A 22,391-nucleotide genomic window follows, 5' to 3' on the forward strand; every position below is an offset into this window, starting at 1 on the left:
TCTCTTCCTGGAATGCTTTATCCTGCTCCCACCCACCAACCTTCTAATACCTTTTCAAGCTAAAGTTCGAATATTGCATAACCTGAGAAGTCTCACTCAGCTGTCCCAAGCACTTCCTGATTTAAGCTTCCACAGCGCCAGATCCGTCCCCGAGCTTATACCACAGCACTCATGCTGCCTTGTGATTGATCTGCTAACTTATCTTTCTGCTTCTCCAGACCACGCCCTTTCTGGAGTTGATGTCTTCAAGGCTACTGCCTAGAATAGTGTCAGACATTATAGTAAATGTCCCCTACATGATGATTGAGTAAGTTAATTAATGAAGTCGGTATTCATCAAGATGAAATTATATTTATAGGAAACTTTACTTTCTGAAAAAAAAAAACAAGAGCCAGGAAGTGCTGAACATTTATGGATTTGTGGCAGAAATGGTCAGCACTTTTACATCTTCCCATTTTCTATTTATACGCTTTTGCTTTTAGAAGTTAGTTTTTAACTTTTTATTTTAAAGACAAAGGAACTCAGGCACAGAGAGATAAAATGATTTCTCAGTTATGCAATCATTGACTCTTCCTGATGATGATAGTATTGGGTGAGGAATCATAAGATCCTTCCAATGCTCATTGACATGGATGATGGCACAGGACTTCTGTTGAAAGACCACAAGCTGCTGGGTTGCCATTCAGGAGGAGAGTGATAGAAAGGTAAAGAAAGCGAGGTAAAGAAAGGAAATTGAGGAGAACAGAGGCCGCAGTGGGATTATTATAGGATGGAGTAGCTGTGGCTATATTTAGACACCAAGGGGAAGACGCCAGGTAAAAAAAAGTGGGGGAGGAGATCATGTGGAAGAGGGAGGCAACCTTTAGACAAGGTCCAGGAGAGAGCAGGCGTGGTTGAGCCTGGAACACAAAGGGAACAGTTTGTGCAAGACAGAAGCCAATAGAAACCGACTGTGGGTATCAGAGAGGAGAAAGGGGTGAAGGCACATGTGTGAAGGCACTTCCAAAACTTAGTGGAAAATGGAATTTCAAATTCACTTTGTTTTGGCACAAGATATTTGAAATCCATGCATAGTTTTTTTTCATAATACTTATTTCCATGAACTTTTTGGAGATCCTAATGCTTACATATGAAGGATTGTGGCAGGCAATTGAGCCTCACGGAATGTGTCTTGGGATGAGTGTTTAGCACAGTGTTAAGACACCCGCATTCCACACGGGAGGACATGGGTGTGGTTCCTGGCTCCTGCTTCTGTTTCCAGCTTCCTGCCAATGCAGATCCTGGGAGCAACAGTGATGGCTCCAGTAGTTAGGTCTCTGCCGCCCACTTGGGATACCTGGCCCGAGTTCCTAGCTCCTGGCTTCTACCCAGCCCAGCCCTTCCACTGCCCGCATTTGGGAAGTGAGCTGGTGGATGTGTGCGTGCTCTCTCTCTTTCTATCTCTCAACTAAATGAATAAAATAAAAAAGAACTGTGTCCTAATAGTGCATGGTAAATCATCAGTACAGAAAGCCAGCATGATGTTCTCTGAAATGTCATGCTGGTCAAGGTACCTGCTGTACTGTGGTAGTGAACAGGGAATTTAACAGAGCCCTGAGAAAAAACTGACATTCTTCCTAGGTGAATGTGTGCTACTTTCTATCTTCTTTATGGATAGGAGTAGGAAACAAATGGATTTACCAGTGTGGCAGCCCCATGACAAGTGCCAGAGGCTATAGTGATGTGCTTCAGTACAGAGCAGGTGTGCTTGAATGGGCATCCATTTGCTTGATTTTTTTGGTAGGCTGTTCACTGCTCTCACGTCCATGAATTCTCCCCTTCAGCCTCATATTTGCTACCGGCATCCCTTGTTCAGCACCTTTGTGATCTACTTGCAAAGGCACCCTCAGTCCTGAGGAAATGCAGTAGCCAGCCCCTCAGTCCCTCTGCCAGCTAAGCTATTTCCTCGTAGAGCAGGGACTGCACTTTCCACATAGGCGGTGTTAAGGAGGAGCCCTGGGTGACTGCCTGGAGTCGGTGGAAGGGGTAGGGACAGGTCTCTGGGAAAGTGAACCTCATTTGGTGGCATGGCTCATTGACGTGGAGCAAGCAGAGGCTGTTATCCCTTGGCAAGAGGGGGCGGGCAGCTTCATCAGCCTGGAGAATTTTTGAGGGATTGGGGGTTCAACATGCATGAGATCATTGACCTAAATACCCATCCTACATTTTTTTTCCTATCAAGAAAAAAAAAATGGACACTTGCCAAGGCTGTGTATGAGATTCTAAGCATGATTTTCATCACACTCTGCCCTGAGCAGTAGGGAGAGGAGAGCCTGCCTTCAAAAATCTGTCTTGAGGTGTTCTGAATTTCAGGACATGCCTTAAGTTGGCTGGTGGATGCCCTCAATCTACGTTTCTTTCTGAAAATTTTCTGGTGTTATGGATGGAAGAAAATCATCACTGCTCCCATAATTTTTTTTTAGAAATTTATTTATTTGAAAGTCAGAGTTACAGAGAGAAGGAGAGGCAGAGAGAGAGAGAGAGCGAGAGAGAGAGCAAGTGAGCGAGCTTCCATCTGCTGGTTCCCTCCCCAATTGGCAGCAATGGCCAGAGCTAAGCCAATCTGAAGTCAGGAGCCAGGAGCTTCTTCCTGGTCTCCCACGCAGATGCAGGGGCCCAAGGACCTGGGCCATCTTCCACTGCTTTCCCAGGCCACAGCAGAGAGCTGGATCAGAAGTGGAGCAGCCGGGGCTCGAACCAGCGCCCATATGGGATGCTGGCATTGCAGGTGGCGACTTTACCTGCTACGCCACAGCGCCGGCCCCTGCTCCCATACTTTCAAGCGCTGCAGCTAAAGCATTTTTTTCAGTGCCTTACCCTTCACCTGTGCTTCATTAGAATTAAGCACAGAGTAAAGCATTAGTGACTGTGATCCTGCTGTGTGCCAAGGTTATGGGCGCCTGTCTTAGCCCCAGCAACAGGGTCACCATACACCTTCCACCAGGGAGGGATCCAGCTGCACGATTCAGTCCTGAAGACAGACTCTCAGTGACCACTCCTGATCTCAATGCTCTTGGTCAAGGTTCCCAAGAAAGCAGAGACTGAGATTAAAAAAAAAAAAAGTGCTAATAATTTATTAAGACGTGCAGTTTCAGGAAATCCAAGGTCAAGAAGAATGAGGTGGAGCAAGAGGAAGAGCCAACACAGAGGTGCACCACAGAGGTGTCCATGGCTTAGTATCCACATGGCTAATAATTCATTCCCTTGGGGTCATCTTGCAAGAGGCCATTTAAAGTGGGGTGGGCATTTGACCCAGCAATGAAGAGCCCAATTAGGATGACCACATCCCGCAGTAGAGTGCCTGGACTTAAGAATGACCTCAATTCCTGAGAGCAGGAGTGCTTCAGTATACAATGACGTGATGAGCTCTTCCAGCCAGAAGACACTGTCTCACTGTTGGCACCTCTGCTGGGGCCGCTCCTGCAGTATTTCCTGGTGAAAGGACACATAAAGCGAGGGTACATACGCTGATTCGAGTAAGAGAGTGTGCGTTTCAGAACCTCAGCTGAGGACGCCCCGAAAGTCATTGAGCGCGCAGAAACCAACAACTCCCTCATGTTAGTTGGATGCTAATTCAGTGTAAGCTGGCTGACTATGCGCTCAACTGTGAGAGAGAATATGACTTAGTAACGCTTCAAATGCTGCGAATTTGTCTTTGGAGACTCTTCCAAAAGGAAGGTGCGAACATAACTTTCTACCATTTTCTAGATTTCTTGCTTCACATCCTTCTGCAGACACTATTTTTTTTCTCTGTAAATGTGACTTTCATGCATGAGAGGACTTTAAAAAGTTTGTGGGAAATGTTTATTATGAAAAAACCATGCATGGATTTCATTGTTTTTACAAAAAAAAAAAAGTCCTTTTAGTTCAATTTTTCACAGGCTTTTTGAAGCAGCTTCAGGTATTTTCAGAAGTGTTTTGTGCCATGCAGTGGTGCCACACCATCTTCTTCTTCTTTTTTTAAGATTTATTTGTTTATTTGAAAGTCAGAGTTACACACAGAGAGAAGGAGAGGCAGAGAGAGAGAGAGAGAGCGGTCTTCCATCTACTGGTTCACTCCCCAGTTGGCCACAATGGCCAGAGCTGTGCCGATCCAGAGCCAGGAGCTTTTTCTGGGTCTCCCACATGGGTGCAGGGGCCCAAGCACTTGGGCCATCTTCCACTGCTTTCCCAGGCCATAGCAGAGAGCTGGATCAGAAGTGGAGCAGCTGGGGCTTGAACCAGCACCCATATGGGATGCTGGCACTGCAGGCGGCAGCTTAACTTGCTATGCCACAGTGCCTTCCCCACACCATTTTCTTTTGAATGACTTGCAGCAAACATATTTGGGGGAAGGATTGTGAAAAATATACTCTTGGGTAAATACGAACTGGGAAGATTTAGAGAGAGAAGTAATAAAGCAGATGTTACTGTTGAATGAGTGAACTATCGTGATATCTTATTTTTAAAAAATGGGTAATGCTTAATAGGTTTGCTTTTATAGATCATGGCTACTGCACCTGCTGTGGCAGGTGAAAAGTCAAGCTCCAGTGACAGTGACAGTGACACTGAAAATGATAGCTCTGAAGCCAGTGAGACCACGGAGAGCGTGTCCTCTTTTGATCAATTTGAAGAAGAAGATGACCTGAGCTCAGAAGGCATCGTAGAAGAGCCAACTTCCAGGCAACTGCAGTTTGAAATCAATGAAGAGACACCTCCAGGAGCTGAAGCTACAGTTGAGAACAGCTGTCAGTTGGGAGAATCAGGTGAGAGATTACCCATGCATGTGAGTTTCTTTCATGCTTCTCCTCTTCTTTGGGAAAAGATTTATTTATTTATTTATTTCCAAGGTAGAATGACACAACAGAGAAGAAGAGATACAGAGGGTGGAAGATGGGGAAAAGGAGAGGGGAGAGAGAGAGATTGATCAATCTTTCTTTCGTTAGTTCACTCCCCAAATGGCCTCAATAGGCAGGACTAAGCCAGGAGTCAGGAACTCCCTCTGGGTCTCCCACGTGGGTGCAGGGGGCCTAAGCACTTGGACTACCCTCTGCTGCTTTCCCAGGAGCATTGTCAGGGAGCTGGATGGGAAGTGGAGCAGCCGGGACTCGAACTGATGCCTAGATGGCATGCTAGTGTTGCAGGCTGGGACTTTAGCCCACTGCGTCACAGCGCGGCACCGTGGCAGAACTTTTGAAGGTAGATGTAGATATTTAGAAATTTATTTTATTTATTTATTATTATTATATTATTATATATATTATTATATTTTATATATATATTTTATATATATTATATTATATTATATATAATATATATTATATATATAATATATAATATTATATTTTATATATATTTTATATATTTATATATATTATATATATTATATTATATTATATATAATATATTATATATTATATATTATTATATATATAATTTATATTTAGAAATTTATTTATTTATTTATGCTGGGAGCTGGGAACTTAGTGTGGGTCTCCCGTGTGGGTGGCAGGGAGCCAGCTACTTGAGCCATCACCATTGCCTCCCAGGGTGTGCTTTAGCAGGAAGCTGGAATTGGTAGCTGAAACCAGGACTCAAATCCAGGCACTCGCATGTAGGTTATAGGCATCCTAACAGGCCAAATGCTTTCCTTTAATTAAAAGATGTTTATTTAACATCTCTCTCTCTCTCTCTCTCTCTGTGTCTCTCCATATAAAATATTCACATGAATTAACTTTGGAAGTGGCACATTGCTCAAGTTTTGTTTACATTTGTATTTTGCAGATTTCTTAAAGATTTATGTATATCATAAAATTCATTTGTGACTGAGAATTTATGAAAAAGCTAATTTCAAAACTGTATGATTTGGCTGCCCTGGCCCACAATCATTCTGTTTAGTGAGTGGGGTAGGCAGGCTGTCATTATGGAGACAGCGATGTGTCTTTCACATTCTTAGGAACGTTCCATTGATGTGTTTGCAGCTTTGCATAAAATACAAATTTAGTCAAAGTCATCAGCAGAAGTTGTCTTTTAAAACTGAATATGAGAGGTTAGTGTTGTGTCACAGCAGGTTAAGCTGCTGCCTGCAATGCCAGCATCCCCTGTGAGCACCAGTTCGAGTCCTGGCTGCTCCACTTCCAATCCAGCTCCCTGCTAATGTGCCGGGGAAAGCAATGGAAGATGGCCCAGATGTTTGGGCCCCTGCTATCATGTGGGAGACCTAAGCAGAGTTCTGGGCTCCTGGGTCGATCTCTCCCTCCCTTTCTGTTGCTCTGCCTTACAAATAAATCTTTAAAAAAATGAATATTAAACCTCTGTTATTTATTTTGAAAGGATTAACTGAATGTGGGGAAATTCTAAAGAAACTCTCCAGGTACCTTTGGGCCCACCTGTCAAAATCCGAGTAAGTATAACACAAATAGTTCAAAGTCACACATCACGACATGTTATTTCCCTCTGCATGGCATATTTTTTTTTAAATTTTCTTCCTGCTAAGTTGTTTTGTATAACCTTCCAATGGGGTAAAAAGTTAATGTTATTAAAAATAGAGAAATCTTTCCTTGGGAAATGTTATGGTCTAAGTCATTCGGTAGCCAGGAGTAAGTTATTGAAGAATTTGAAGAGGGGTATAAGTGGAGAAAAGACTCAATTTTCTTTTAATACTGCACAATAATAAAGTAGCTGTTTAACTAACATTGTATACCATTTAAAACATTGCGCAAGTTTCATGAAACTGACTTTGGCACAAGTTGACCAACGGTGAAACATTCTATAATATCAGCAACGATGACTGCACCACGCCAGTGTGTTGTGTTGTTTTCCTGACAACCATTTGTGTGTGCTTGCTAATGTGCTAGGGACTTTGCACACCACAGTGAAGAGAGTAAAAATGTTCCTGCCACTGGTGGTTTATTGAGTCTAATCTTGGCATTTGGTGCCTCATTCCAATTTTCTCAATTAATTTACAATAGAATAAGTTTAGAATCAAAATGGAATTTATAATACTACAATACCAATTATATTCAACTACAAAGTAAAATAAAAACTCAAAACATTCTTTATAACAAGCATATTTTAAGTATAGATTATGGCCTAAACATATTTTGGTTCTAACCACTCATGTTTATCTCATTAATCCTCACAGCAATTGTTTGAAGGATTAGCTGTTCTGAATTCTTTTTTTTTTTTTTTTTTTTTGCAAGTCAAGAAACTGTAGCACAGGATAGACAAGCAATTTGTCTAAAGTCACGTAGGAGCAGGCTTAGAATCCAGAGCATTTGGTCTTAGCCAAAACATTATGTGTTGAAATTTGCGGGAAGTGAATTCTGAAAGAATACATAGAGTTAACATTTTCCTACTGTGTTTGAGTTTTTAGTTTGAGAGGAGCAGGATGGAAAAGAGAGGGAGAGAGGGAGAGAAGGAGAGAGGGAGGGGGAAGGGGAGAGAGAGAGAGTTAGTTTCCACCTGCTGGTTCAGTCTTCAAATGCCTGGGACTGCCGGGCTGGGCTTGGTCAATGCTGGGAGCTGGGAACTTAGTGTGGGTCTCCCGTGTGGGTGGCAGGGAGCCAGCTACTTGAGCCATCACCACTGCCTCCCAGGGTGTGCTTTAGCAGGAAGCTGGAATTGGTAGCTGAAACCAGGACTCAAATCCAGGCACTCGCATGTAGGTTATAGGCATCCTAACAGATAGGCCAAATGCTTTCCTTTAATTAAAAGGAATTATATCTAGTAACAACCCACGTCCTAGCAGTTCTTGTTTTTATACACCACCAGATGTAGCTGGAATAACTTCTGATACCTGCTAAGGCCTGTGTAGCTCTGTGATGACTTTGGAAACCGCTTGGTGCTACCCTATAACTTGCAACTCAGTAATTCCATTTGCCTGAGTTCAGTCGAGTGGGCATTGAGGAAACCTGTGTTTCAGGAAGCTATGAGAATAGTCCTTGCAGCACAGTTGGCAGTATCAAAAAATGCATAGAAACAAGTCAGATGCCCATGGGAAGGAGGACACAGAATCAGTTATGATGTACACATCACAGTGCAGTAGTTCAAGCATAGCATCCTATAACCACATGCGGGATTTTAATCGTAATTAGTACTTGAGTTAAACAAAGAAATTTCAGAAAAGGCGTGGGATGCGTTTCTGATAAAAATTACAAATTAAGCATAATATACATCATAAGAACTTAAAAAGTGAAGTGAGACTGAGTAAAATTGAATTCAAGGCAGTGGCTGCCTCTGAGGGGAGAGGCTGGGTAATGAGCTTTGGAAACGACTCACTGGGAAGATATAAGTTATGAAAAATCTTGGGCACCGGGTTCTAGTCTCGATTGCCCCTCTTCCAGTCCAGCTCTCTGCTGTAGCCCGGGAGTGCAGTGGAGGATGGCCCAAGTGCTTGGGCCCTGCACCCGCATGGGAGACCAGGAAGAAGCACCTGGCTCCTGGCTTCGGATCGGCGCAGCACCGGCCGTAGTGGCCATTTGGGGAGTGAACCAACAGAAGGAGGACCTTTCTCTTTGTCTCTCTCTCTCTCACTAACTCTACCTGTCAAAAAAAAATTAAAAAAAAAAAAAGAAAAATCTTTTTGTTGCTGGGTTGAGTGAAGACGTCACAGATGTTGATTGTACATTAGCTTAAAAAGCAAATAACTGAACTGAATAAATAAACAGCATATAACTGAACAAGGATAATGACTGATTTAGTGTTTCACATTTGAAGTACATAACAGTAAGCCTGTCAATCTAAAATGTATGTGGAGATGAATTTTTTTTGCATAAATTTAAGCATACGCGTACACTGAAGTGAGTTGCAGTTCCACTCTTAGGATGTCAGGCTCCAACCAGGGGCTTATTCTATTATCAAAATCATGGAAGTGCCCTGGAAAACTGTTAAAGATAACAGAAATTTATGCTTAGTTTTTTCTTTAAATTTCTTAGACTGGAAGAAGAGTTGCCCACCCAATCAAACTGTGGATTTTCTCTGAGGCTGCTGCTCTGTCCACAGTCTCCGCCTGTTCTGTATTTTATTCAGGAGGGTCAGCTTGCTGAAAGACTTCGTTGAATCTGAATTTTTTTTGATTGATGGAGATTCCTTACTCCTCACTTGTGCTCTCCATGTGAACCTCAAGATGGGGCAAACCCTCCACTTCTTCTACATTATGGAGCGGTTTCTGCACGACTTCATTCAAAAGGAAGCCAGATTTGTAATCGTCTTTTTTAAGGTAACAGATATTTCGTTCTCCGTTCTCATCTTGGAAAACAGAGTCAATCATTTCGAAACGTGGCCCATCATTACTTAACTATTAGCTATATTGCTTCTTCAGTCTGTAACTAGAGGCTCTGCTGAAAGGGCTAATAGTAAATGTTGTACAGAGGAGAATGGCCACTGAGTTTGTTCTTATCTACTTACACTTGTAGAGGCTGCATAGAACATGTTTAATCATCTTAGCTCTTTCTATCATGTTAGCACAGTAACTCCCATAAGCTTCACAAAAATAACTAGACACTCATTTTTTATCTCTAATACTAACACTTGTTTCCTTTTTTTTTTACAGGATGCAGAAAATATATATTTTAACTGCCCTCATTTTCTGGCCCTTCGTACTGCCCTGATTCAACATTTAGAATACAATACTGATGTCACTGTTCATACTGAGTTTTCCAATTGTTTGTCTCCAGAATGGAACACATTTCTTGAGGAATGCTACCCGCATTTCTTGGTCGTCTCAGACGAAGGAATCACCGCTCGACAAACAGATTTTTTAAACATTTTTATCATTCATGCTCTTCAGAAGAAAATCAATATAGTACAGCCCTTGGGGCTAGAGTCGGATGTCCTTAGAATTTATGGATATCATACCTCAAGTCGCTTTGAGCACAGACAATTCTTTGAAATGGTAAGTCAAGTTGAACTGCCTAAGAAGAAGTGAGCTGTGTAAATGTGGAAGAAACAACCCTGATAATGTGAGTCCTTGTTCAAGAGGTTGGGCCTAGGAAGGCTCTGAAGGAATCTTTTAACGTGGAAAGCAGGAAGGTTTTGCTCTGGCTTTACAAGTCAGGTTTGTAGAAGTGAGTTCTGAGTTTTGGCAAAGAGAGAAATTCTTGTTGGGGATGAAGCCTTTGGGTGATTCGGTGAGATGAGGAAGAAGGGTGTGGGCCAAGTTCAAGGGCAAGAGGCAATGGAGGCCAGCGCCACAGCTCACTAGGCTAATCCTCCGCCTGCGGTGCCGGCACCCCACGTTCTAGTCCCGGTCAGGGCCCCGCATTCTGTCCCGATTGCCTCTCTTCCGGGCCAGCTCTCTGCTGTGGCCCCGAGTGCAGTGGAGGATGACCCAAGTGCTTGGGCCCTGCACCAGCACGGGAGACCAGGAGAAGCATCTGGCTCCTGGCTTTGGATCAGTGCGGTGCACCAGCCGCAGCGGCCATTGTGGGGTGAACCAATGGAAAAGGAAGACCTTTCTCTCTGTCTCTCTCTCACTGTCCACTGACAGTGAGAGAGAGAGAGAGAGAGAAAAAAAAAAGGAAATGGAGGGGAGGAACCCAGAGAAACCAGACATGAGAGCACCAAGGTGGGAAATTCTGTTTCTCCTGCATAAATTATACAAATATGTGTGCACGTGACAGCTCATAGGGACACACACTCAGATGTGTACTTGTTTGAATATGTATTACCTAGGAGAGTTCTTCAAAATGTTCATGGAAAATGGAATTAAAGATGCTAAGTTTGGTGCAAAAAATTGAACATGCATAGTTTTTTTTAATAATTTTTTTGTTTTTGTAATATGGACAAATTTTATCTGTACAGTTTTAGAGCATAGTGATACTTCCCACCCTCCCCTCCCTCGTGCCCATGCTCCCACACCCCCCCTTCCTTTGTTATTTTTTTTTCTTTTAAAGATTTTTATTTATTTATTTGACAGAGTCAGAGAGAGCAGACAGAGAGGGAGAAACAGAGGGAAAGATCTTCCATCCACCAGTTCTCTCTCCAATTGGCTGCAGCGGCTGGAGCTGAGCTGATCTGAAGCTAGAATGCAATCCAGATCTCCCACATGGGAGGCGGGAGCCCAGTTCCCTGAGCCGTCACTGGTTTCCCAGGGTGTGCATTAGCAGGAAGCTGGAGTTAGGAACTGGAGCTGGGAATCAGATCCAAGCATTCCCGTGTGGGATGTAGGTGTCAGTCTCAAGGCTCAGTGCTCATACCATTTGGTACTTTTTAAATAGTTGCTTTTATGGAACTAGGTAGAAGTGGTTTTTTTTGTTGTTGTTAGATTGCAATGTCCTCAGCATTAGTTCAAGAAGACATAATGGAAGTTTATTTGATTTGAATTGATGGCTTTCTTTTTGTTTTCCTGTAGCCAAATAAACATGACTTTCCACCTTGTATTTAGTTTAACTAGAGGTTTGTGATGTGTACACATACTTGTTTTTTTTTTTTTTTTGTATCTGTGTGTGTAGCATGAGAAACAGCTGCGACATGCCTTGGTTTTCCAAAAGTCACAGGAAGCAAGAATATCTGTGTGTGGTCATTTGAAATTAAATGTGGAAGACCTGCAGAAAGAGGTAATGACTATGCTCCTAAAACTAAAGTTCAGCGTGTAGGAAATATACCTTTGATGGCTATTGCTTCTAGCAAACAGGCCTGTCCTACGCTCGCCTTCACGCCCCCTGACTCCCTAGCCTTCCATCTCTGGGAAGTGTTCTCTTGCAAGCCGCATTCCTCTGAGGCAGAAAGGGTCTTGCTAAATTGTTATCAAAACATCCTGAAGTTGGTTAAAAATATTTTCTACAAAATACTTTGTATGCAATGTGTGGTGATACTGGCCAGAGGCCAGTGCTGTGATAATGTTAACGATCCCAGGGCTTACTCTTGTGATGGGTGAGGTGGCTCTTGTGGGTGCTGGCTTCCTGGAAGACGGGAATTGTTCAGATCTTGAAAGGAAAGGGATCTTTGAGGTTAGCAAATGCAAGGAAGCCATTGGCCTTTGGGAACGTCTCCGGAAGGTAACCTAAGCCAGTGGTTACTCTGTACTTCTGATTTCCTGAATCATGCCATCTCACGTGGTTCCACAGTCCATAGAACAGTGTTTTTGGAAGACTAGGCATGACGTGGTGATGAGACGGGGTTCACCTGACTGTGGAGTCAGTACACGTATGAGCATCCAGATATTTAGTGTCCCCTATTCTAAGGTGAACTAAAAGTCCCCACGTCATTGGATTCTTCTGTCCATTCTCCCTGCATTCACTCTCTCACTTAACCATACAGCAATATTTGTGACACGGATGCATCATTCCACGTGTCATGCTAGGTGCTGGACTTACAGTGGCGGACAAGACCGAAAGGGGTCTTGTTTTCATAGGAATTTTAACCTATGTGAGCCAAGTAACCAACTGTAATGTTGCACGGAGAAAGATGCAGGTGATTCCTTGAGCAGCTGTGAGAAGGGGAGGGACTCTTAGAGCTGCAGCGGAGCGTTCACTGTGGCTCTAGCTATGGTTTTTATTCATGTCCTCACTCTCATTCCTGTTTTACATAGGTGGGGTTTTTTAACAGCCTGTGCTCAAGCGTTACCCTGTCCTTCTCTCCTTCCCAAACTTGTAGCCCTTCCTGGGGCTCAGTGGCCCTCCCCTGCTCCTTAGGCCCCCAGGAGCACACAGAGTAGAAATAGGGCTGCCGATTTCATCCTCTGAGTTCCTCTGATTTCAAAGGGCAGCCTATGTGTGCTGATGCTCTCCTGCTCGGAACTCCCTGGGGGTGCTCTTTTCAGTCTTAGTGTAAAGCCCCTGTGAGACCCGACATAGCATGTAGACACTGAACTGACGTCTTTAAGTGAAAGAATTGAGACCAGGTGACTTGTTCAATGACTGTTTCGAGCTTTTAGGAGGTGTTGCGTCTCCTGGTTCAAATCCTGATGCCTCACCACGGACTCAGATAAACATCTTGTCTCCATCGCCCCCGTCTGCTCCTGTCTGCATCTCTTGCTGAGCGCTGTGATTTATCGCGCCTTTGCAACTTTCCCCAAAATACAAGGGTTCTCGTGATCACGCCTTTGGTAGCAGTCGTTCGTATCAGTTTATGGGAGTAGAGCTGTTGATCGTTAGCAGTGTGTATGCCATGCATCTCAGTGTCTTCACTGGCCCCTGGCAAGTGTCTGGGCTGACAACACTGAAGAATCCACAGGTTAATCACACAGAGACCTGTGGATTTGCCATGGCCTGTAGATCAGCAGGAGAAAGTTATTAATATTAAAATGTCACTTAGGACCTTATGAAATACTGGCTCAGCATCATTTTCCAAATTCTGCAGGCCTATCTTATATGTTTTTCTTTAAGTTTTTGAAAGATAAACTTTCAGTATTTTTCTAGAATTAATTACTATGTCAGCTTTGAATCTTGTTTCTTGGAATCACTGTTTTTTTGACAAAGTGTTCTATTTCAGGTGCATCAAACCCTGTCCTTGCTTCAGGACCTGTGGCCACAAGGAGCTGAAATCCGAGGTGTTGTCTGCTCCGTTTCATGCTCGGTGGCACTAAAGCTCTACAAAAAAATGTTACTAGATTTAGAAGACCGTGGAAACCCAAACACATACACAGAAAACTGTGATACACAGGTGAGACTCCTTCAAAACCAATGAGCCTGTCTCATGCCACTTTTGATGATGTGACAGCGCTTGTGGGTGGTGGCCCTATGCATAAGCTCAAGGTCAAACAGAAAATACGACGTGTGGATCACATGTTTGCTGGCTAAGCATGGAAATATCATTATGATCTCATTCTTATGAAAGCTGGCAAGATTCTTTATAAGATAGTTGAGATGAATCTGTCACCTCTTTCATCTCTGATCACAGGACACATATCTTCTGTCCCCTGGCTCAGAGCTGGTCATCATTGCTGCTTGCAATCTCCTGGGCCAGTTTCAACGCATACGTGGTGACATTGCACAGAAGTTAGCATTTGTCAAAGCGATAGGCAGTGGGACCTGACGATGAGCCCACTGTCCACTTTGTGGCTCAGCATCACGTTTTCTGTAATGATAAGGTTGCTCCTATTTGTAACAGTAGTGAGCTAGTAGAGTCTGAATTACTTGTCAATCCTTGCTGTAGTGGGCATACAGTCACCAACTTTTTACTGTTCTTGGTGGTCTACTACATGGTAAGTAAAAGTCAAACAGCTACTCGGGGGCAGAGCTGGGATGCAACCCATTTTTTCCTTTTCTGTTCTGCTACGTTGCTTTACCATATAGAGCACAGCCGTGCTCAGCCCTGGTTCTACACAGGAACAGGTGTGACAAGAAGCAGCTTTTTTGCAACCCCTGGTACTTCTGCTTTTGAGGACATGAATAACTAGATGCTGGACATGTCCTTAAACAGAGGCCATCCACTACCATTTTATCAAATGCAAGGTTTAGATACAGTGAATTTCAGAACTTCATGTATTAGGCAAAGCTTTCACTCCTAGGCAACACAGCTAGTTGTGTTGTTTTTCATCCATCACATGCTTAGTAGAATTTTTCTAGAGATAAAATTACCCCCAAAAGAATTAAATCGTCACATGGGAGAATTTTGGGTAAGGTGCCTTAAAATACTGTTACTGCATGTCTGAATTTTTTCAAGAAAATTTGACTTCTTGTTTGTATTTTTCTCTTTAAAATTTTTTCTTTCTTTGTTTTTATTTATTTGAAAGGGAGAGCAGAGAGAGAACACGAGCAAGTGCAAGCGAGCCCATCTGCCAATTAATTTCTCAAATGCCCACAACAGCAGGACTGGGCCAGGCTGAAGCCAGGGCTCTGATCTCAGTGTGGTTCTCCCAGCTGAGTGGCAGTCATCACCTGGGGTCTTAACGTTAGGAGGTTGGGCGTTAGCAGGAAGTTGGTCTTGGAAGCAAAGCTGGGACTCCATCCTAGACACCTGTTACGGGATGTAGGTGTCCAAGCAGACTCAACCCGTGCACCAAAGGCCCACCTTTGTATCTGAGTTTTTATGTTGCCTGTGCAAGTGGACATTTTAAAAATTCATGTTTTTCCAGGATTTGAAGGAGGCACCCACACTCAGTGAAGCAGCAGACCTGTGCCGAATGTACTGTCTCAGTGTGATTTTCCTTCAGCATTTACCTCTGATCCAAAGAGCTAAGAGTAGAATCATTACTCACAAATGGGATGCAACACTTTCTCCATTTCTAAGAATGGTAAGTGAACCACCTGGAAATTCATAAGCGCTCAAAATTCAATAAGGCAAAACTTGGACGGTGCAATCCTGTGTCTCTACTGATACTGTTTTGCTTTCTATAGTCATCTTTTTTTTTTAATTTTTTTTTTTTTATTTTTTGACAGGCAGAGTGGACAGTGAGAGAGAGAGACAGAGAGAAAGGTCTTCCTTTTTTGCCGTTGGTTCACCCTCCAATGGCTGCCGCGGCCGGCACGCTGCGGCCGGTGCACCGCGCTGATCCGATGGCAGGAGCCAGGAGCCAGGTGCTTTTCCTGGTCTCCCATGGGGTGCAGGGCCCAAGCACCTGGGCCATCCTCCACTGCACTCCCTGGCCACAGCAGAGAGCTGGCCTGGAAGAGGGGCAACCGGGACAGAATCTGGCGCCCCGACCAGGACTAGAACCCGGTGTGCCGGAGCCGCAAGGCAGAGGATTAGCCTAGTGAGCCTCGGCGCCGGCCCTTTATAGTCATCTTAAAAGGTTCTTTGTTTCCTGTATCCATCTTCAACATGGCTACCAACAAACAATGCATGTTTCCTTGAAAAACTGAGTCCTAGATAAAAGCACTCCATACAAAAATGTAGTCCTCCCTAGTATAAAACAACCCCCACACTGAAGAAAACAACTCTAATGAGTATTATATAAATAGTGAAGTAATGAATAAAGAGTTTACATTCATTGCATTTCACACTTTGTAGCCAGTTGAAACAGAGACGATGGGAATACAAAAGTCCTTTGTAAGTTCTTAGGAAATTTAGGAAAATTTGAAAACCTTGGTTTTTTGTACTTAGCACAGTTTGATGCTTTTATGTAGTTAGTTGTGATATCACTTCTTTTTTTTTATTTTTATTTTTATTTTTTATTTTTATTTTTTGACAGGCAGAGTGGACAGTGAGAGAGAGAGAGACAGAGAGAAAGGTCTTCCTTTGCCGTTGGTTCACCCTCCAATGGCCGCCGTGGCTGGCGCGCTGCGGCCGGCGCACCGCGCTGATCCAAAGGCAGGAGCCAGGTGCTTCTCCTGGTCTCCCATGGGGTGCAGGGCCCAAGTACCTGGGCCATCCTCCACTGCCTTCCCTAGCCACAGCAGAGAGCTGGCCTGGAAGAGGGGCAACCGGGACTAGAACCCAGTGTGCCGGCGCCGCTAGGCAGAGGATTAGCCTAGTGAGCCGCGGCGCCGGTCGATCTCGCTTCTTTTTTAAGATTTATTTTATTTCTTTGAAAGACAGAATTACAGAGAGAGGTAGAGACACAGAGAGAGGTCTTCTATCCACTGGTTCACTCCCCAAATGGCCGCAGAGAGAGAGAGAGAGAGATCTTTCTTCCACAGGCTCACTCCCCAAATGGTTACAATGGTGGGGGCTGGCCCAGACTGAAGCCAGGAGCTTCTTCTGGGTCTCCCACGTGGGTTCAAGGGCCAAAGACTTGGGCCATCTTCTACTGCTTTCCCAGGCCATAACGAAGAGCTGGATCGGAAGAGCAGCAACCGGGACTCGAACAGGTGCCCATATGGGATGCCGGTGCTTCAAGCCAGGGCTTTAACCCACTGCGCCACAGTGTGTTGGCCCTTAAGCCAGCCATCTTCCACTGCTTTCCCAGGTGCATCAGCAGGGAACTGGATTGGAGAAAGAGTGTCTGAGACTTCAACCAGCACCCATATGGGATGCCTAGTAAAGGCCCCATAGACCTAACTCTTGAAATGATACCATAAACAACTTTTAATTGTAAATCTGTAGTAAAGCAGTTAAATGCCCACTACTTTTATATATTTATTAGTTCGAATCAATGAGGAAGTATTTATTGAAATTATGATTGGGATGAGTTCAGAAGAAAAAATTAATGTTAGCACTGAAAAATACCTCAAAGGTTATACACGGTTATTTCAAAAAGTTCATGGAAAGGGGCTGGCACTGTGGTGTAGCAGGTAAAGCTGCCACCTGCAGTGCCAGCATCCCATATGGATGCCGGTTCAAGTCCTGGCTGCTCCACTTCCAATCCAGCTCTCTGCTGTGGCCTGGGAAAGCAGTAGAAGATGACCCAAGTGCTTGGGCCCCTGCACCCACGTGGGAGACCTGAAAGAAGTTCCTGGCTCCTGGATTGGTGCAGCTCCAGCCATTGTGACCATCTGGGGAGTGACCCAGTGGATGGAAGACCTCTCTCTCTCTCTCTCTCTCTCTCTCTCTCTCTCTGCTTCTGCCTCTCTGTAACTCTGCCTTTCAAATAAATAAATAAATAGTTTAGTATATGTGCTGCTGAAGCGAGCACAATAAATAAATATTTTTTAAAAATTTCATGGAACTACAAGGTATCGTGAATTTCCACAAACTTTTTGAAGACCCCTTGGATATTGCCCTTGTTATTTTGCAATGGGATGGACCGGAAGAAGGTAACTGGCTCTAAGCTCTTGGTCTTCACTGTATGTCCTTCGTCTTTGTACAAGGAGTAGATGATGCTCAGGGAAACTTAATTGACACAGTCACATTTTTGGAAGATTTTATATCATTAACACCTGTTCCTCTCTCTCTTTTGTCCTTTTGTATTTTTTCCAGCTAAAACAATGTGAATTTCTCATCCTAAAACAATTAAAAGTTACAAATAATTGGAGTGTGGATTTCACCGGCCTCCCTGACTTAACTGATAATATTTTATGGAAAAATATTGCTTATTATTATGAAATTGAGTATCACAGAGGTATGTTTTAAATAGCTATTCATTAAATAGTTTTTTAAATTCATTGTCCATGCCTGAATGAGAATTGTATCTAATAAATAATGACAGTGGGTTAGTCATGCATCAATTAGGTTGAATTACATAAAAAGTTTCTCTGAAGATATGTTTTTTTTAAAAAGATGTATTTATTTGAAAGTCAGAGTTATAGAGGGAGAGAAAGAGGGAGAGAGAGAAAGAGAACATTTTCTATCCACTGGTTCCCTGGTTCCCTCCCCAGATGCCTGCAATGGCCAGGTCTGGGCCAGGCTGAAGCCCAGAGCAAGGAGCTTCTTCTGGATCTCCCGTGTGGGTGGAAGGGGCCCAAGGACTTGGGTCATCTTATATTGCTTCTCCCAGGCCAGTATCAGGGAGCTGGATTGGCAGTGGAGCAGCTGGGGCTTGAACTGGCGCCCATGTGGGATGCTGGCCAACCACCCTGAAGATATTTTCTGTGGAAAGTCTGTATTTTCTTTCTTTCTTTCTTTCTTTCTTTCTTTCTTTCTTTCTTTCTTTCTTTCTTTCTTTCTTTTTTTTTTGACAGGCAGAGTGGATAGTGAGAGAGAGAGACAGGTCTTCCTTTGCCATTGGTTCACCCTCCAATGGCTGCCACGGCTGGCGCTGTGGCCGGCACACCGCACTAATCCGAAGGCAGGATCCAGGTGCTTCTCCTGGTCTCCCATGGGGTGCAGAGCCCAAGCACTTGGTCCATCCTCCACTGCCTTCCCTGGCCACAGGCAGAGAGCTGGCCTGGAAGAGGGGCAACCGGGAAAGAATCCGGCGCCCCGACCAGGACTAGAACCCGGTGTGCCGGCGCCACTAGGTGGAGGATTAGCCTAGTGAGCCGCGGGCGCCGGCCTGGAAAGTCTGTATTTTCACAAGGTTCAGTTGAGAGGTCTTTATAAGAGGGTTTTTTTTTTTTTTTTTGAATAATTATGGGGTAATTGATTAGTTACTTGGGGAAAAAAAGGAAGATAAATGGAAAGGAACTACGGAGTTGTAATTTATTCTGTGTCTTCCATATGAGGTGCTTCAAAGTGTTCATGGATAATGGAATTAAATGCCACATCTTCTTTCTTATGTGGAAGGAAAAGAAAAAAGAGACTATCTGAACTTAGAATAGTGACCAGTAGTGCTTGGAGGGGATGGAGGGAGGGAATTAGAGGGAGGTTGGCTATAGGGTCTAAAACCCCACTAGACAGAAGTAACTGGTCCTAGTGTTGCACAGCACAGGGAGAGACCGTAGCCCATAATAATGCATTGCACAGTGTGGAGAGGAGCTGGAGGTGGGCATGCTGATTTCCCGATTTGATTAGCTTTCACTGTTGAAATATTGCACCATGCACCATAATGGTGTGCAAGTATTGCATGTTAATTAAAAATGCAAGAAGTAAAGTATAATAAAATAAGTTGATTTTGGTATAAAAATTTCTGGAATCTCCAAAAACTTTGTGGAAAATGAGTATGAAGAACACCTTATGCATAGATTTCAATTTTTTTTGCACCAGAATCAAATTTTAATTCCATTTTTCCATACAGTTTTTGAAGAACCCTCCTACACCAGATTTTGTGTATGTGTTGGAAAATGACAATGTAGCTTTGCTGCTGGCTGCTTCAGATAAGATGTTGTTCCCATGGAAACTGAAGTGGCGTACCAGCTTGGAGCATTTTCTGAAGGATGCTCACTCATGTGTGCATGTGAGAGCGAGAGCGAGAGAGAGAGAGAGTGTGTGTGTGTCTTCCATATGCTGGATCACTCTCCAAATAGCCACAATGGTTAGGGCTGGGCCCAGCCAAAGTCAGGAGCTTGGAGCTCCACCTGGATCTCCCATGCAGGTGGCAGGGGCCCAAGCACTTGGACCATCATCTGCTCCTTTCTCAGGAGTGTTAGCAGGAGGCTGGATGGGAAGCAGAGCAGCCGGAACTCCTACTAGTGCTCCAATATGGGATGCCAGTATCACAGGTGTCCAGGATGGGATGCCAGTATTACAAGTGGCAGCTTGACCCACTGTGCCACAATGCTGCTCCCTGCTTTTTTTTGTGGCAGAAAAATATAACAATAGCAGTATCAATTTTATTTTTGCTCTAGCAGTCTTCAAATATTGAGTACGTAATGAAAATATCATATTCTGTCCTGCATTAAGCATCTAACATTAGAAGCTAGTAACTATAAACTTGAATAACTCAGACACCTGTAACACATAAATTCAGACTTTGATTATGAATTGGAATCTGTTACCTTCTCCTCCCTAGGACTGGACTTGGAATTGGGTGACGCTCTGATGCACGCATATCACAAGCTGTGGAACACAACGTTAGCTTTGTCAGAGGGTGGTGACTTTGGAGACTCCATGCCCGTGAGGACAACTTCCAGACTGTTCCTTACACAGAAGGAAACATTGCCTAAAGGTGCTGGCAGTTTGCTAGAAAAGATTTGCTTGTTATTTGAAAGACAAAATGGCACAGAGAGAGAGAGAGGGAGAGGAGAGAGATCTTCCATCTGCTTTTTCACTTTCCAAATGGCTGCAACCACTGGGCTGGTCCAGGCTGAAGCGAGGAGTCAGAAACTCCATCCAGGTCTCCAACTGAGGTGACAGGGACCAAGCACTTGGGACATCTTCTGTTACTTTTCCAAGAGCATTAGCAGGGAGCTGGATCAGAAGTGGAGCAGCTGGAACAGCACTCATGAGATGCTGATGTTGCAAACAGCTTTAACTTGTTGCACCACAGTGCCAGCCCCAGTAGTTTTTTAAAAGTGAATCTCATTCCAGATGGAAAGAGATTAGCAGTGCAATCCTTGTTTAGAAAATAGGTCTGGTCTTTATAAGTTTTGCCTTTTGGCTGGGATAGTCATACTGAATAGCTTCTACTCCTCTAGCAACTCCTTTGCCTTGCGATTGTTTTTATTTATTTTTCTAGTTGGTTTCCCAATCAACCTTGCTGGTGGTATTATCAATCTCATTTTAGAGGTAAGATCTTGGGAAGGTTGTTGTAGATCACACAGCAAATTCATGGAAGAGAGAGGATTTGAATCCGTGTCTGTCTGTCTCCGTAGTCAGGTACAGAAAACGTTGTCATAGCTTTACTACTTTTTTTTACCAAAGGCAACTTTTTCCCTAAAGCTCTATGAAGAAGTAGCTTAAATTTAAATAGGTCTTAAGGTGTTGTGATTGACACATCAGATGAGTCCATTCATGCAGAAAAAGGTTTGGGAGTTGAATGAAATATACAAAAGTTCTTTTGAATTTTCGCTAGCCCAAGATGTGGAAATAAATTAATGCATTTTGTTGGTACCGATGTTTAAATTTAAAACATTTTTATTAAACAAATTTATTTCTCTTGGTTTGACCTATGGAAAAATAAGCAGAGATCTTTCTGTGGTCTAGAATAAATATTTGTCTTTTCTAGGTTACATAGTGATTCTTTGACTCTTAAAATAAATTCTACCTAACTCCATTCAGATATGAGGAGCTTTCAAAAAAATTAATGGAAAATGAGTATTAGGGAAAAACTATGTGGGATTTCAAACAACTTTGCACCAAAATGAACTTATCTTTTAGTATCCTCACACTTTAAATAGTTAATGGAAAATGGAATTTTAAAACAAACTTACATTTTGCAAGATTTTGAAATCTACACCTATGAGTATTTACATTTGTGGCTTAATATGTGGAGCAGAAATGTGATTTGAACGTCTACTTTGTAGAAATTCTATTCAGTTTCTATTTATTTGGTAATGAGAGATTACTTAGATTACTTAGGCTTAGTTTTGCTATTGCAGAAATGCCTGCATCAGAATGGTGAATTTTAATTAGAGTTTAGTGTTCAAATATCAATTGTATTTCTGAATATTGCCAGGATCAAATCAAGAAATTCCCAAGCTTGGACTAATTCCTCTGAAATCCGAGGTTATAGAAGATTACGCTGGAGATATTTGGTCCGAACTACCTTTTGTAAGCAGGTATTTATCTTGCTTGTAATAGCTCTGTGGCTGTAACCAAATATCTTTTTTTTAAACTTTTATTTAATGAATATAAATTTCCAAAGTACAGCTTATGGATTACAATGCCAAATATCTTTGAGTATGGTGGACTGCATCTATTGTATGTGGTGAAAATTCACATTGAGAGATACTTTTTTTTCAACTTGATTGATTGGTATGATTTTAAAAACATTTATGTGTTTGCTTTAAATGACTCTACACCGCTTACATATCTTTACCTTTTTCTCCATAATAATGTCAGCATAATTAATAGTATAATGAAAGCAGTGGGTTGTTGAGGTGTGGCTGTAGCAAGACCATAAAAATTCAAGGCCTGATGTTGGATACATCATCTATGTGGATCTTAAAGTCAGCAAGAATGATCAGTGAGAACAAGGAGGTGACAAAGAGAATTGTTGGGTGGCTGGGTTCAGGTTCTTATCTGTAATGCAAGAAAGAATTTGATCTTTAGATGTGAGTAAAGGTTGGCAG

The 22,391-nt window shown here is 43.1% G+C and overlaps 1 protein-coding gene across 1 annotated transcript in view; it reads left to right on the forward strand.

The window, feature by feature from the left end:
- Positions 1-4,372: 4,372 nt before the first annotated feature.
- Positions 4,373-22,391, forward strand: part of LOC103346374 (probable ATP-dependent RNA helicase DDX60) — an 85,778-nt gene continuing 67,759 nt past the window's right edge. Inside the window, 10 exon segments of the mRNA XM_070047171.1 lie at positions 4,373-4,784; positions 6,352-6,421; positions 9,049-9,238; positions 9,572-9,913; positions 11,472-11,576; positions 13,453-13,623; positions 15,038-15,196; positions 17,761-17,902; positions 20,171-20,326; positions 21,776-21,878. Coding sequence (XP_069903272.1) covers positions 4,526-4,784; positions 6,352-6,421; positions 9,049-9,238; positions 9,572-9,913; positions 11,472-11,576; positions 13,453-13,623; positions 15,038-15,196; positions 17,761-17,902; positions 20,171-20,326; positions 21,776-21,878 — 1,697 coding nt within the window. The 5' untranslated portion in view covers positions 4,373-4,525.

The sequence above is a fragment of the Oryctolagus cuniculus genome, chromosome 8, assembly GCF_964237555.1.
Source record: "Oryctolagus cuniculus chromosome 8, mOryCun1.1, whole genome shotgun sequence".
Taxonomy (NCBI): Eukaryota; Metazoa; Chordata; class Mammalia; order Lagomorpha; family Leporidae; genus Oryctolagus; species Oryctolagus cuniculus.